The 13,300-nt window shown below is 41.3% G+C and overlaps 1 protein-coding gene across 3 annotated transcripts in view; it reads right to left on the bottom strand.

The window, feature by feature from the left end:
• Nucleotides 1-4,268: 4,268 nt before the first annotated feature.
• Nucleotides 4,269-13,300, bottom strand: part of LOC117521692 (E3 ubiquitin-protein ligase RNF31) — a 198,606-nt gene continuing 189,574 nt past the window's right edge. For all 3 annotated transcript variants that reach the window (XM_034183024.1, XM_034183027.1, XM_034183025.1), the window contains one exon: nucleotides 4,269-4,359. In XM_034183024.1, coding sequence (XP_034038915.1) covers nucleotides 4,309-4,359 — 51 coding nt within the window. In that variant the 3' untranslated portion in view covers nucleotides 4,269-4,308. The remainder of the gene's footprint in view (nucleotides 4,360-13,300) is intronic.

The following is a 13,300-nucleotide window of genomic DNA, read 5'->3' as shown; positions in this document are numbered from 1 at the left end:
GTCAGCTTCTTCAAATAACATCCACATTAACACCAGCGACATTGCAGACTGTTGCAGCTCAGACCTGAGTCTGACTGAAAATCTCTGAGAGATCTGAAAATGGCTGTGCACCGACACTCCCCATCCAAGTTGATGAAGATTGAGAGGTGCAGCAAAGAGAAATGGGTGAAATTGCCCAAAGATAGTTGCACCAAGCTTGTGGCATCATATTCAAGAAGACTTGAAGCTGTAACTGCTGCCACAGGTGCATCAAAAAAGGCTGTGAATACTCATATACATGTGATTTCTTTGTTTTTTTATTTTTAATAAATTAGCAAAAATTTCAAAACACTTTTTCATGTTGTCATTATGGGGTACTGTGAGTAGAATTTTAAGAGAAAATATGAATGTACTCCATTTTGGAATAGTGCCGTGAATACTTTCCAGATGCACTGTGTACATATTATATACATACACACACAGCTTTTCTCATCCCCTTGACCGCCTTTCCCAAATTGGTGGTCTGGTACAAAATTCTGATGTGGTGTTATTTTAAGCCATGTAGATGCAACCAACTATCAGCAAAAAAAAAAAAAAAATGCTTGAGAGTGGAGAGTATTACTGTATTAGTCATTCAATTTTTGGACACAAAGTTGCAGTAGAACACTGAGATCTAGCACCTGTGATTGCAGTCGGTCTGGTGGATGATGAAGTTCTAACGTGTGGCAAGTTGTAATGTCAGTCTCTGACCTGTCACTCACTGGGTTTTCATTACAAATCCGTGCAAAGGTCCAGCAATATTTTCAGACTGTCGATAAAAGTAGTTGTGAAACGACAGGGTTTCCACTTAGTTATGGAATAATGCTGCTAGTTTTGTCCTCTTGCAAGAGCTGTATTTCCAACAGGAAGCCCCCCCAAAAAATGTTTATCATCCTTGCCTGCATGTTGAAATCCGTCCACATAATTTTTTACATTTTTTATTTTATTTTTTTTGGCAAATTTTATTGACGGTGGTATAGCTGGTGCAAGAACCGGCATGTCCGCTAGGTGGCCAGTGTGCATTGGCTGAAGACCGTCAAAAGTTTACAGAGCCGGACCCAGAACTTATTCCTTGTCGTCATTGACAACCACAGAAGTAGTGGCGGCTGGCCCATAGGGGGCGCTCGGGCGCTGCTTTGACAGATGTGGAGGTGAAAAATTATAAAATGTATTTTTTAAAAACATATTATCAATGTCACTTATACTTAATAACTGAATAGTATGTGCCTAATCTGAATTATTAAAACATTTCCACCAACTCTCAATCAACAGCGCATTTCCACCAACAGAACGTATCATTTCTCTTCTTGGGCGATCACTTAAAGAGCCTCTTGAAGTCTAGTGAAATAGCCAATTTTGTATGGTTGCTAAGAAAAAATAATATTTGGCCAATCAGCACTGCCAAATTTAATGGCTTGGGTCACCCCTGAAAATGCTGCTGTTTTTGGCAGAAACAAAAACCCCACCAACGTTTGGGTTATTTATTCTTTTGTTTCCGTGTGTTTGCTGGAGTAAGCTGAAGAACTTTGGGACACAGTTTATGGGAGGTGAGGGGGGAACCTGGGATAAAGGAGTGACCACAAACTGTCACACACTGGCTGCGCTCATGTAGGTGGCTCGGGCTCGGAGTTTGGTAGGTGGAAAAGAAGCAGCACGACGCCAACTAAAACCAGCTCTCAGCCTTACTTCTTACAAATAGAGCCAAGTCTGTTTGAGTTTTGAGTTGTTTGTATGTTTTTTATGGAGGCGTGTGGTCGCACATTGTGCTCAGGTTTGCGAGAAAAAAAATGCGCAAACTGCTTCGATGAATAGTTCAGAGCGGGACGACTGTCGTAACGTAAGGTGTGAGGATTTGGAGAAAAGTTTTCTGGATCGAGTCTCGGCTGTGGATTTGACTTTTGGCAGCTCTTCGCTTCTTTCAGCTGAGTCGCTTCTCTCAATTTTATTCTGTCTGTCTCTCTCTTTCTCTCTCACACACACACACACACACACACACCACCTTCTCTCCCTCTCTTTTTTGGAAGGTGGTGTGAACATTGTAGTATGGAGGCTACATAATGATCTTTTGTCAATTGAGGAATTTTTCTACATTTTGAAAGAGTCTAAATTTGGTGATATTTTCTGTTCTGTTAGGGTCGGTGTCATTGTGAAATCTATGACCTGTTTGGCTGAAGATAATGGCAGTGCAGTACAGTTTGGTGTACTATGTGAGTAACTGGTGTCAAATGGTGAAATGTTCCTTGCTCAAGAACTTGAGTGTTGTATTGGATTTGATACTGTTCCTTTCCAAAGTATAAATGAGGCCTAATATAGCTGTAAATGGTTAACTTTATCTGTGAAACTGCCAATTTTGAGAAGGACATGAAATAATTATTGCAGAATTGTAGTAATTTTCCAACTGTTCATTTGAATGCCTGCACTGGACTAGGCAGGGAAATCAATTGGCACACCAGCCCCACCAAGATGTTTTTTCACCAGCCACCACTGCACAGAAGCGAGGACCATGCCGTTTATCGTGATAGAGATTGCCAACAAAGCCAAAAAGCTGAAGCCATGGTACAGAGTGAGCGTTCCCTCCAAAGCAACCATAAGCGATATTTACAGCCAGTATGCATGTGGTGTGCTGGACATTGGAAATAGCTTGGATGTTAAGTAGATCGGTTGCAGGTAAGTTTTTCTTTGTTTACTGCTTCTTCCATTGTGACTCATTAGTGCCAAAAAGTATTCACGCTTGGTACTTCTGGCAGCTTGGCCCGGCCCGTGAGGTTTTTTTTGTACAACTGCAAGATATTTCTGGCATTATGCACATATTTATGTGGATTTTAATCCAATACTATTGCAGAGCTTTGAGGCTGTTTTGTCATAGTTCAAAAAGGGAAGTTTCATGTTGCAGCCTCAAAATTTTACTGTATTGTTTGTTCTCTGAGTTTTTTTTTTTTAATGGTGCATTTACACATAGGCAGGACGCGTTACGAATGTCATACATGCATCATTCGTAGCACATTCCTGACATTCTTAATGTGACTTAACGCAACTGAGTAGGTTTCTTAATAGTGCGTGTTGGTGCGTGATCTTCGTGATTTTCATGGAGCATGTTTTCTCTGACGTGCGCACAATTAAACTCTGCTGCACCACATTGAGTTTCATTGCTGCAGTATGCTAAAGCAGGATAGTGACGCCAAGTTGGCTAAAAGTTTTGTTCCAATGCTCATCAGCATGCTCCTGCAGGTGTTCCACCTGCTGCTGCTGTGCCTGATGTTTGGGAAAACGAGCAAGACGAGAGCCGTGTGGAACCAAACATCTGGCTCTCTCCGTCTCCTGCTCCTCTCTGCGCCACTCCATGGCACAGAGACCAACTAAGAATGCAGTCACAAAGTTCTTCTGCTGTGGATTTTGAGGAGCAAACTGAAGTGATCTGAACTGTTCAGCATCTGATGGATGAATATGGGTGTGTGTGTGTGTGTGTGTGGAGACAATTCGCCTCATTCACAACGTGACACAACGTAACAATGCGCTGTTACGTGCAATAGCGTGGAACATCACACAACAGTGCGGAACATTATTCTTGATGGTACGTAATGGTTCCTGATAATTCGCCAGCAACACGTGCCATTAATCGTAATGCGTGGTAACAGGTTGCAGCAGTTCCTGAGGACACCTGACGCCTCTGCCTTAAATCATCACATTCGTGATCAACGGCCAAGAATGTATACTTTGTGGCATTCGTGACTTGTTGTTATGTGTAAACGCAGCATAAATCTGCCCTCCCTCATCTCTGTGTTTCCTGATGTTAAAAATAAACTTTTTTTTTTTTAATGGGGCCTAATTGTAGCGGAAAGGTATGTCCGGCAAAATATTACCATTTTGGGGTTATTTATTTTCAATGGCATCTTGTTGTAGCGTTATCTCTTATAACATTTAACAAGCTCTCATCTCTTACTTCATCCGCTCGTACTGTGCCATGTATTTTCGAATGTCATCTCATGCTTTCGGTACGTCATGTGACCTGTAAAAGCAAAAAAAGTGTTTCCATTCAATTGAAAAACTAACGTGCATAAAAACGTTTTTCTTCTTCGAAAAGCATGTGTTTCCATTAAGTGTATTTTCAACTCTATTTAGAAGGGAATGGAAACCCGCCCACCGAAGAGGCCAGAGTAAATCAGTAGCTCCTCCTTCTTGCTGATCTCCACATGTAGTAACGTAACGTGTGACGCTCCAAGACAATTAACTGCCACGTCATTCTGAGCCGGGCTCCAAAGGTTCATCTTCAGCACACAGGATGTGAAGCAATCATTTCTTGCGTGGGACCTTCTCACCAAGTGGAACTTCAGTCATAAGTTTCTGTAGAGACCACAGAGTGACATCACCATCAACCATAACTAAACAAGACAAGAAATAAAAGTGTTTTTTTTTTGTGATTACTTTTCCTTTAGAACTGCCATGAAAGAGCTGCCCTGAATGCATCACAGGCACCGCCTTACAGCATGTCCTGGAAATAAAAGCTAAATATACACTTTATGAAAAATCCTGCTCAATCAGTGGATAAGGACCTGGCATGCGATTATGTGGACCTGGCTGGACAAGACACTTTGTCTCTCTCAGTCCACCCTCCTGTAAATGGGTATCGGCCTTAGCTGGTGGAGTGACGTGCATCGGAGTGGCATCCAGGGGAAGTCGCTAACTCACATTAGTTTCACACTACAGAATCCAGAAATGAGCACCGGCACCAACCGGCCCCTCAGGTCAATACAGGAGTGACATCTCTTCTTGGGTCACAGTGAATGGACTGCATTGCCACATGTTTTCATCAGATGTACAGTAGTGTTCAGAATAATAGTAGTGCTATGTGACTAAAAAGATTAATCCAGGTTTCGAGTATATTTCTTATTGTTACATGGGAAACAAGGTACCAGTAGATTCAGTAGATTCTCACAAATCCATCAAGACCAAGCATTCATGATATGCACATTCTTAAGGCTATGAAATTGGGCTATTAGTAAAAAAAGTAATAATAGTATAGTAAAAATAATAGTAGTGTGGCATTCAGTCAATGACTGTCAATTTTGTGAAGCAAACAGGTGTGAATCAGGTGTCCCCTATTTAAGGATGAAGCAGGCACCTGTTTTTCTCTTTGAAAGCCTGAGGAAAATGGGACGTTCAAGACACTGTTCAGAACAACAGCGTAGATTGATTAAAAAGTTGATTGGAGAGGGGAAAACGTATACGCAGGTGCAAAAAATTATAGGCTGTTCATCTACAATGATCTCCAATGCTTTAAAATGGACAAAAAAAAAAAACAGAGACGCGTGGAAGAAAACGGAAAACAACCATCAAAATGGATAGAAGAATAACCAGAGTGGCAAAGGCTCACCCATTGATCAGCTCCAGGATGATCAAAGACAGTCTGGAGTTACCTATAAGTGCTGTGACAGTTAGAAGACACCTGTGTGAGGCTAATTTATTTGCAAGAATTCCCTGCAAAGTCCCTCTGTTAAATAAAAGACGTGCAGAAGAGGTTACAATTTGCCAAAGAACATATCAACTGGACTATAGAGAAATGGAGGAATATTTTGTGGACAGATGAGAGTAAAACTGTTCTTTTTGGGTCCAAGGGCCGCAGACAGTTTGTGAGATGACCCCCAAACTCTGAATTCAAGCCACAGTTCACAGTGGAGACAGTGAAGCATGGTGGTGCAAGCATCATGATATGGGCATGTTTCTCCTACTATGGTGTTGGGCCTATATATCGCATACCAGGTATCATGGATCAGTTTGGATATGTCAAAATACTTGAAGAGGACATGCCCTTGAAATGAGTGTTTCAACAAGACAATGACCCCAAGCACACTACTAAACATGCAAAATCTTGGTTCCAAACCAACAAAATTAATGCCTCACAGATGTGAATAAATCATGAAAAACTGTGGTTATACAACTAAATACTAGTTTAGTGATTCACAGGATTGCTAAAAAAGCAGTCTGAACATAATAGTTTTGAATTTGTAGCGTCAGCAGCAGATGCTACTATTATTGTGTATTATTTTATACTAATAGCCCAATTTCATAGCCTTAGGAGTGTGCATATCATGAATGCTTGGTCTTGTTGGATTTGTGAGAATCTACTGAATCTACTGGTACCTTGTTTCCCATGTAACAATAAGAAATATACTCAAAACCTGGATTAATCTTTTTAGTCACATAGCACTACTATTATTCTGAACACTACTGTAGATATTCAAAGTCCTTTACAGTGGCGCTACGCATGCACACACACACACTGTTTGTCAGCATGCAACCATGCAAGGTGCTCAACCTCACACAAAGAGCAGTTTTTGGAATTCAGTACCCTGCCAAAGGGACCTTCCTGATTTTGCTTTGAGATAGGAACTCGAGCACCTGATCATGTGCCTGCCTGCCTGTCTAAGGGCCCCTTCACATATAACATGATGTTGAGCGAAAGATGCAGAAACCGGAAAAAAAATCTGTGAACCAAAAATGAAATGGGGAACCGCAAAACATTCCACCTGCTGTCGAGAGGGACACACGGTCGGACAGGCGTGCACAATACCATCGCCGCGGTATCGTGCACGTTCGTGTTCAAGTGCGAGCATGTGGAAAGTCGCGCACACAGCAACAGAGCAAAAATAAATAAATAAATAACCACCACAATTTGTAATACTCATACTCTCATGAAGAGGTCCTGGCTTCCCGTCTCATGGCGTGTCTAGCGTGCAGTGATCCGCTGCAAATGTGATATGTGTTTTAATTATTGCAATGTTGGAAAATCCCGCAGTGACGTGCCTCGCTGTGATTTTCTGCAGGGCACGATATTCACCAGTATTGCGGTGCGCTGATGCAACGGACAGCTGAAGCAATATGTTTTAATTTATTTCCATGTGAGGACAGCAAGCTGACATCGGTGCTTCATGGTGAAGTTATGCGATGTCATATCCTACAAGCCACTACAGGTGTTCCCCAGCTGTGACATGCAAGCACAGATATCTGAACAGCTGCAGGTCATGGATGTCGCTGCTGCGGGGGGAAAAAAAAACAAAATACACACACACACCATCAAATAACACCATAATTTATAATATTTAATTCCTCTTATTGAGCGGACAATATAAGTATGAACCTTCTGCTCCTTTGTATATGACCCATGGTCATAGACGTACAGTCATGAAATGACATGAATAAAGCAGTGTGCTCTTATCAGACACACACCGCGACCATAGCTCACATGTGGGTGACGTGACATTCAGATCACCAGCTGAGTGTACACATGATCTAACGGTCCATTTCACTTGACACAGCCTGTCAATGTGCGCGCCGTGCGCCCACTGCAGCACTCTATATTCATGCTGGCTGTGCAAATGACCCCACATTTCCTAAGTGCTCCGTGAGTGGTATTGGATGTTCGTGTGTGGCACCTGGAATTCATCCGACACCTGCCAAGAGAGGGATCAAATGGTTACTTGCAGGGCACTCTCTGTCTTTTGGCCACTGGTATGTGCGAATGGTTGTGGCGACAGCTGTATGAGGCATTAGAGGCTGCTCCAGTTATTCACAAATGGCATGCGCTTCCTCCCTCGTGCGCCATTCGGCCTCATTTGTGCTATGTGTGAAGGGGCCCTAATCTCTACCATCACATTCCCACATTGCTACTTTGATGGCTTAACCCTCTGATGACTGACTCAAGGTTCAGAAAGTTTAATTTGATGCTGTGTCAAAATGAACTGAAGCCAACGGCACGATGGAAAGACAGGAAAGCGTGTTTAGCTTTGATTATCAGTAACATTTATAACACGGTTTTTTGGATGAAACATGAAAACGTGAAGCCTGCCTCACAACTCACTGCATGTGTGGTGGACACGAATGGGTCGCAGGAAGTGGCAGCCAGCAGTCATGCTGCAGGTATCCAGGGGAAATTTGTGAAAGAGTATGTGCATCATACTTGTCACGCACAGGCTGTCCTGTACGAGGAGTGGGGAATATTGTGCTGTCAACCCATGCCAATCGTATGTCTGACACACATGATCCGTGCATGTCCCAAATTCACCCACACTCTATGTCTGGGCTTACCATGTCTGTCCAAAGTCCTCCCCCACCCTCTGATCCAACTCACCACCAGATGGTGATCAGTTGACAGCTCTGACCCTCTCTTCACCCGAGTATCCAGAACACGTGGCCTCAGATTAGATGATACGATCACAAAATCAATCATCGACCTTCGGCCTAGGATGCTTTGGTACCATGTATGCTTATGAGCATACTTATGTTTGAACACGGTGTTCGTTATGGACAGTCCATGATTAGTGCAGAAGTGCAACAAGAAATGACCTCTCTGGTTTAAACAAGGAGGACGTTCCTCCTAACCACGCCTCTCCAGATGTCTCTGTCATTGCCCAAGTGTGCATAAAAGTCCCCCAACAGAATAATGAATTCCCACCGTGAGGCCCCATACAGGACAGCATACTCCGAACTGCTGTTTGGTGCATACGCACAAACAACAGTCAGAGTTCTCCCCGCTGCCACCCGAAGGCCCATGGAGGCGACCATCTCATCTACTGGTGTAAACGCCATCTTTATACTTAATCTGTACAGTAGTGTTCAGAATAATAGTAGTGCTATGTGACTAAAAAGATTAAACCAGGTTTTGAGTATATTTCTTATTGTTACATGGGAAACAAGGTACGAGTAGATTCAGTAGATTCTCACAAATACAACAACACCAAGCATTCATGATATGCATACTCTTAAGGCTATGAAATTGGGCTATTATTTAAAAAAAAAGTAGAAAAGGGGGTGTTCACAATAATAGTAGCATCTGTTGTTGACACTACAAACTCAAAACTACTATGTTCAAACTGCTTTTTCAGCAATCCTGTGATTCACTAAACTAGACTTTAGTTGTATAACTACAGTTTTTCATGATTTCTTCACAGCTGCGAGTCATTCATTTTGTTGGTTTGGAACCAGGATTTTGCTCCTTTACTAGTGTGCTTGGGGTCATTGTCTTGTTGAAACACCCGTTTCAAGGGCATGTCATCTTCAACATAAGGCAACAGTATTTTGACATATTCCAACTGATCCATGATACCTGGTATGCGATATATAGGTCCAACACCATAGTAGGAGAAACATGCCCATATCATGATGCTTGCACCACCATGCTTCACTGTCTTCACTGTGAACTGTGGCTTGAATTCAGAGTTTGGGGGTCGTCTCACAAACTGTCTGCGGCCCTTGGACCCAAAATGAACAGACTCGGTCCACAAAATATTCCTCCATTTCTCTTTAGGCCAGTTGATGTGTTCTTTGGCAAATTGTAACCTCTTCTGCACGTCTTTTATTTAACAGAGGGACTTTGCGGGGGATTCTTGCAAATAAATTAGCTTCACACAGGCGTCTTCTAACTGTCACAGCACTTATAACTCCAGACTGTCTTTGATCATCCTGGAGCTGATCAATGGGTGAGCCTTTGCCATTCTGGTTATTCTTCTATCCATTTTGAAGGTTGTTTTCCATTTTCTTCCATGCGCCTCTGGTTTTTTTTGTCCATTTTAAAGCATTGGAGATCTTTGTAGATGAACAGCCTATAATTTTTTGCACCTGCATATAAGTTTTCCCCTCTCAAATCAACTTTTTAATCAAACTACACTGTTCTTCTGAACAATGTCTTGAACGTCCCATTTTCCTCAGGCTTTCAAAGAGAAAAGCATGTTCAACAGGTGCTGGCTTCATCCTTACATACTAATAGCCCAATTTCATAGCCTTAAGAGTGTGCATATCATGAATACTTGGTCTTGTTGGATTTGTGAGAATCTACTGAATCTACTGGTACCTTGTTTCCCATGTAACAATAAGAAATATACTCAAAACCTGGATTAATCTTTTTAGTCACATAGCACTACTATTATTCTGAACACTACTGTGTATATATATATATATATATATATATATATATATATATATATATATATATATATATATATATATTTCTTTTCTTTCATATAAACCACATAATCAGATTTTAAATCAGTTGGTCTGGACTGTGCGGGGTACAAAGTGTCCAGAGGTGGAGGTGTCCATCTCTTTTCTTTGGTAGCATATTCCTATATGCATGTACATCTATTACAAGATGCATAATGTTTCAAAAAATGGTTAGAAATGAAAGTAAATTAAATGTAAAGTAAATATATATTGTCCGTCAACCGCTGACAGTTTCTGACAGACCATGGTGTGGTGAGTATACTCAACATCAACAACCTTTACTTTTATTGTTTTTTGCAATGTACAAAAAAACCCAATACGTCCTCCTAATTAAATTGTTTGTCAAACTGATGTTTTATTGAATTGATGAAATATATATGCAGTGGTGGGCACAGTTCTGCTAATCCGCTAACTATCAAAGATAATGTTTTCGTTATTGGATTAGCTTTTCAGATAACTTTGAAAACCATTATCGGACCAATTATCTTCTGATAAGTTTTGGTCCGATAATGTTTAGACCGTGAACATTTTTGCAGATGTAGTTTTTTGTAGTAGATGCATAGTTCTATCCTCTTCAAATAGAGAAGAGCTGGTTCCAGAATAAACTGCTCTATCCTCCACAGGCAAAGGAGAACAGGTCATAGAAAAGAAAAAAACTCATTTCTTTTGACCCCATACTAATACGCTAGTAATAGCACCCAAGTCATCCAGAGCCTTACAGTTTTAACTTGTGGTTAGAATTTTACCCAAACTAATTTCGGACAAGGTATTTAAATTAACGTCACGTCTGAAGTTTTATAAAGTGAAAATATCAGATATATGTTTTAGATTTAAAGTAATGCACTAATTTTGAAGGTTTTAGTGTGGACATGGTGTGTGCGCAGTGCATTATGGGTAAAAGTTCACAACAGCAGAAATGCATTTGAGACGTTCTGATCAGGCTCTACACGGACAACAGCATTAAACTCTTTGTATATTGTGCCTAAAACTCTCATGAATATATTCTCTGGATTTATGGACGTTGTTATTGTGTTTGTTTTACGTAAAAATGCCAGAAGAAGCCCAGGTTGCTTTTCCAAAAGCCGAAATTGTGATTCAGGCTGTGTGATATAACCGGCGTCAAAATGCATAGAACACTGCCATCTACTGGCGACCGGTTATATCACAGTGTTGTCGAACGCAGGATTTTAAAATTATCTGTAGGTTTCCAAAACCTGAGAGACCACACACGTGGAGATAAAAACAAATCATAGATCTGACAGGTTTAGTTGTACAGTGTGTGGTGTCAGCCACACGGTAAAAACAACACACACAAACACATTTCACACATGAACATTCCCAGTCAGACACCTCGCTTTCTGATTGGCTGCATGTCACATTTAGCTCCTCACGTCCTTCTGAGCAGATCGGAGTGCTCTTACAAACCACACATGGCAGGAATATCTGATGAGATTATATTTAGCGTCATCACAATTGTCAGGGCGTCCTTAAGATTGTCGGAAGGGGAAGATCGGGTCCGATATCAGCCTAATTATCTTGCCATGTGAACCAGGCTTCATGTTATGACGCCTCACGGAGAGACTGATTGTTGCATTATGACATTGCACCGAACATGTTTTCACTATTATTTGATTTCTTTCTGTGACTGACATCATTATTCAAGCATTCAAATGGCGATTCCTATCACCACACAATTCCAACACACGAGAAAGTTTTTTGACAGTTCTTGTTATTGAAAGAAACCTTGTCTCCCCAACTGGACAGAGTTGTGATGTCATCACGCATGCGCTTAGGCGCTGTCTAGCGGGATCTTGAAAATTTGTTTCTTTTTTATACTAATGAAAAAAATGACAGTTTACAAAAGCACATTTATTTGTAAACACCAACACATTACATTGAGTCACTTATGTTGGTTTTTACACAGAATGAATGAATCAACCAATCAGTATGAGCAGAGGCTTAGTTACCCATAATCCCCTTTGGGGATCTGTGTGTTAATGTTCAAATCTTCAGAATTAGTGCATTATTTTAAAATTAACAGATATGTGTTATATATCACTTTGTACATTTTAAGAGGTTACATTAATGTAGTTATTCTATCCAGAATAATTTTATTTTTAAAGCAAAGCTATAATTCAAACCCGATTTCCATTTCAAGACCTCTGCCTCATCGCAGGACCACTGTATCCTGTCAGGGTAAATGATGTCTTCCTACAGCAGGGGGCAAAGCGCACAAAGATAAGCGCTGGCTCCATTGGCTGTTTGGGTTTGTGATCACCGTTGGTTCTATCAGGAGCTTTGGTGGTGTATAAACTCAAAATCAGCTTCTTAGTAGCTTTGTAGTGTATGGGAGGCAAAATTAAAAGTTATCGGTTATCTGTCGCTTCTGCTAAGTTTTTAGGCAGTTTAGCGTTAAAAAAGATAACTTTTCAGTTAGCTGATTACCAGTTATCAAAGCTAACTTTTTGGTTAGCTGTGCCCACCACTGTATGTGTATATATATATATATATATATATACTCTCAACAAAAATATAAACGCAACACTTTTGGTTTTGCTCCCATTTTGTATGAGATGAACTCAAAGATCTAAAACTTTTTCCACATACACATTATCACCATTTCTCTCAAATATTGTTCACAAACCAGTCTAAATCTGTGATAGTGAGCACTTCTCCTTTGCTGAGATGATCCATCCCACCTCACAGGTGTGCCATACCAAGATGCTGATTAGACACCATGATTAGTGCACAGGTGTGCCTTAGACTGCCCACAATAAAAGGCCACTCTGAAAGGTGCAGTTTTATCACACAGCACAGTGCCACAGATGTCGCAAGATTTGAGGGAGCGTGCAGTTGGCATGCTGACAGCAGGAATGTCAACCAGAGCTGTTGCTCGTGTATTGAATGTTCATGTCTCTACCATAAACGTCTCCAAAGTCGTTTCAGAGAATTTGGCAGTACATCCAACCAGCCTCACAACCGCAGACCACATGTAACCACACCAGCCCAGGACCTCCACATCCAGCATGTTCACCTCCAAGATCGTCTGAGACCAGCCACTCGGACAGCTGCTGAAACAATCGGTTTGCATAACCAAAGATTTTCTGCACAAACTGTCAGAAACCGTCTCAGGGAAGCTCATCTGCATGCTCGTCGTCCTCATCGGTGTCTCGACCTGACTCCAGTTCGTCGTCGTAACCGACTTGAGTGGGCAAATGCTCACATTCGCTGGCGTTTGGCACGTCGGAGAGGTGTTCTCTTCACGGATGATGCGAAGGAGATGTGTTGC

This window comes from Thalassophryne amazonica, chromosome 12 (assembly GCF_902500255.1).
Source record: "Thalassophryne amazonica chromosome 12, fThaAma1.1, whole genome shotgun sequence".
NCBI lineage: Eukaryota > Metazoa > Chordata > Actinopteri > Batrachoidiformes > Batrachoididae > Thalassophryne > Thalassophryne amazonica.
This window is presented reverse-complemented; position numbering and strand designations above follow the sequence as displayed.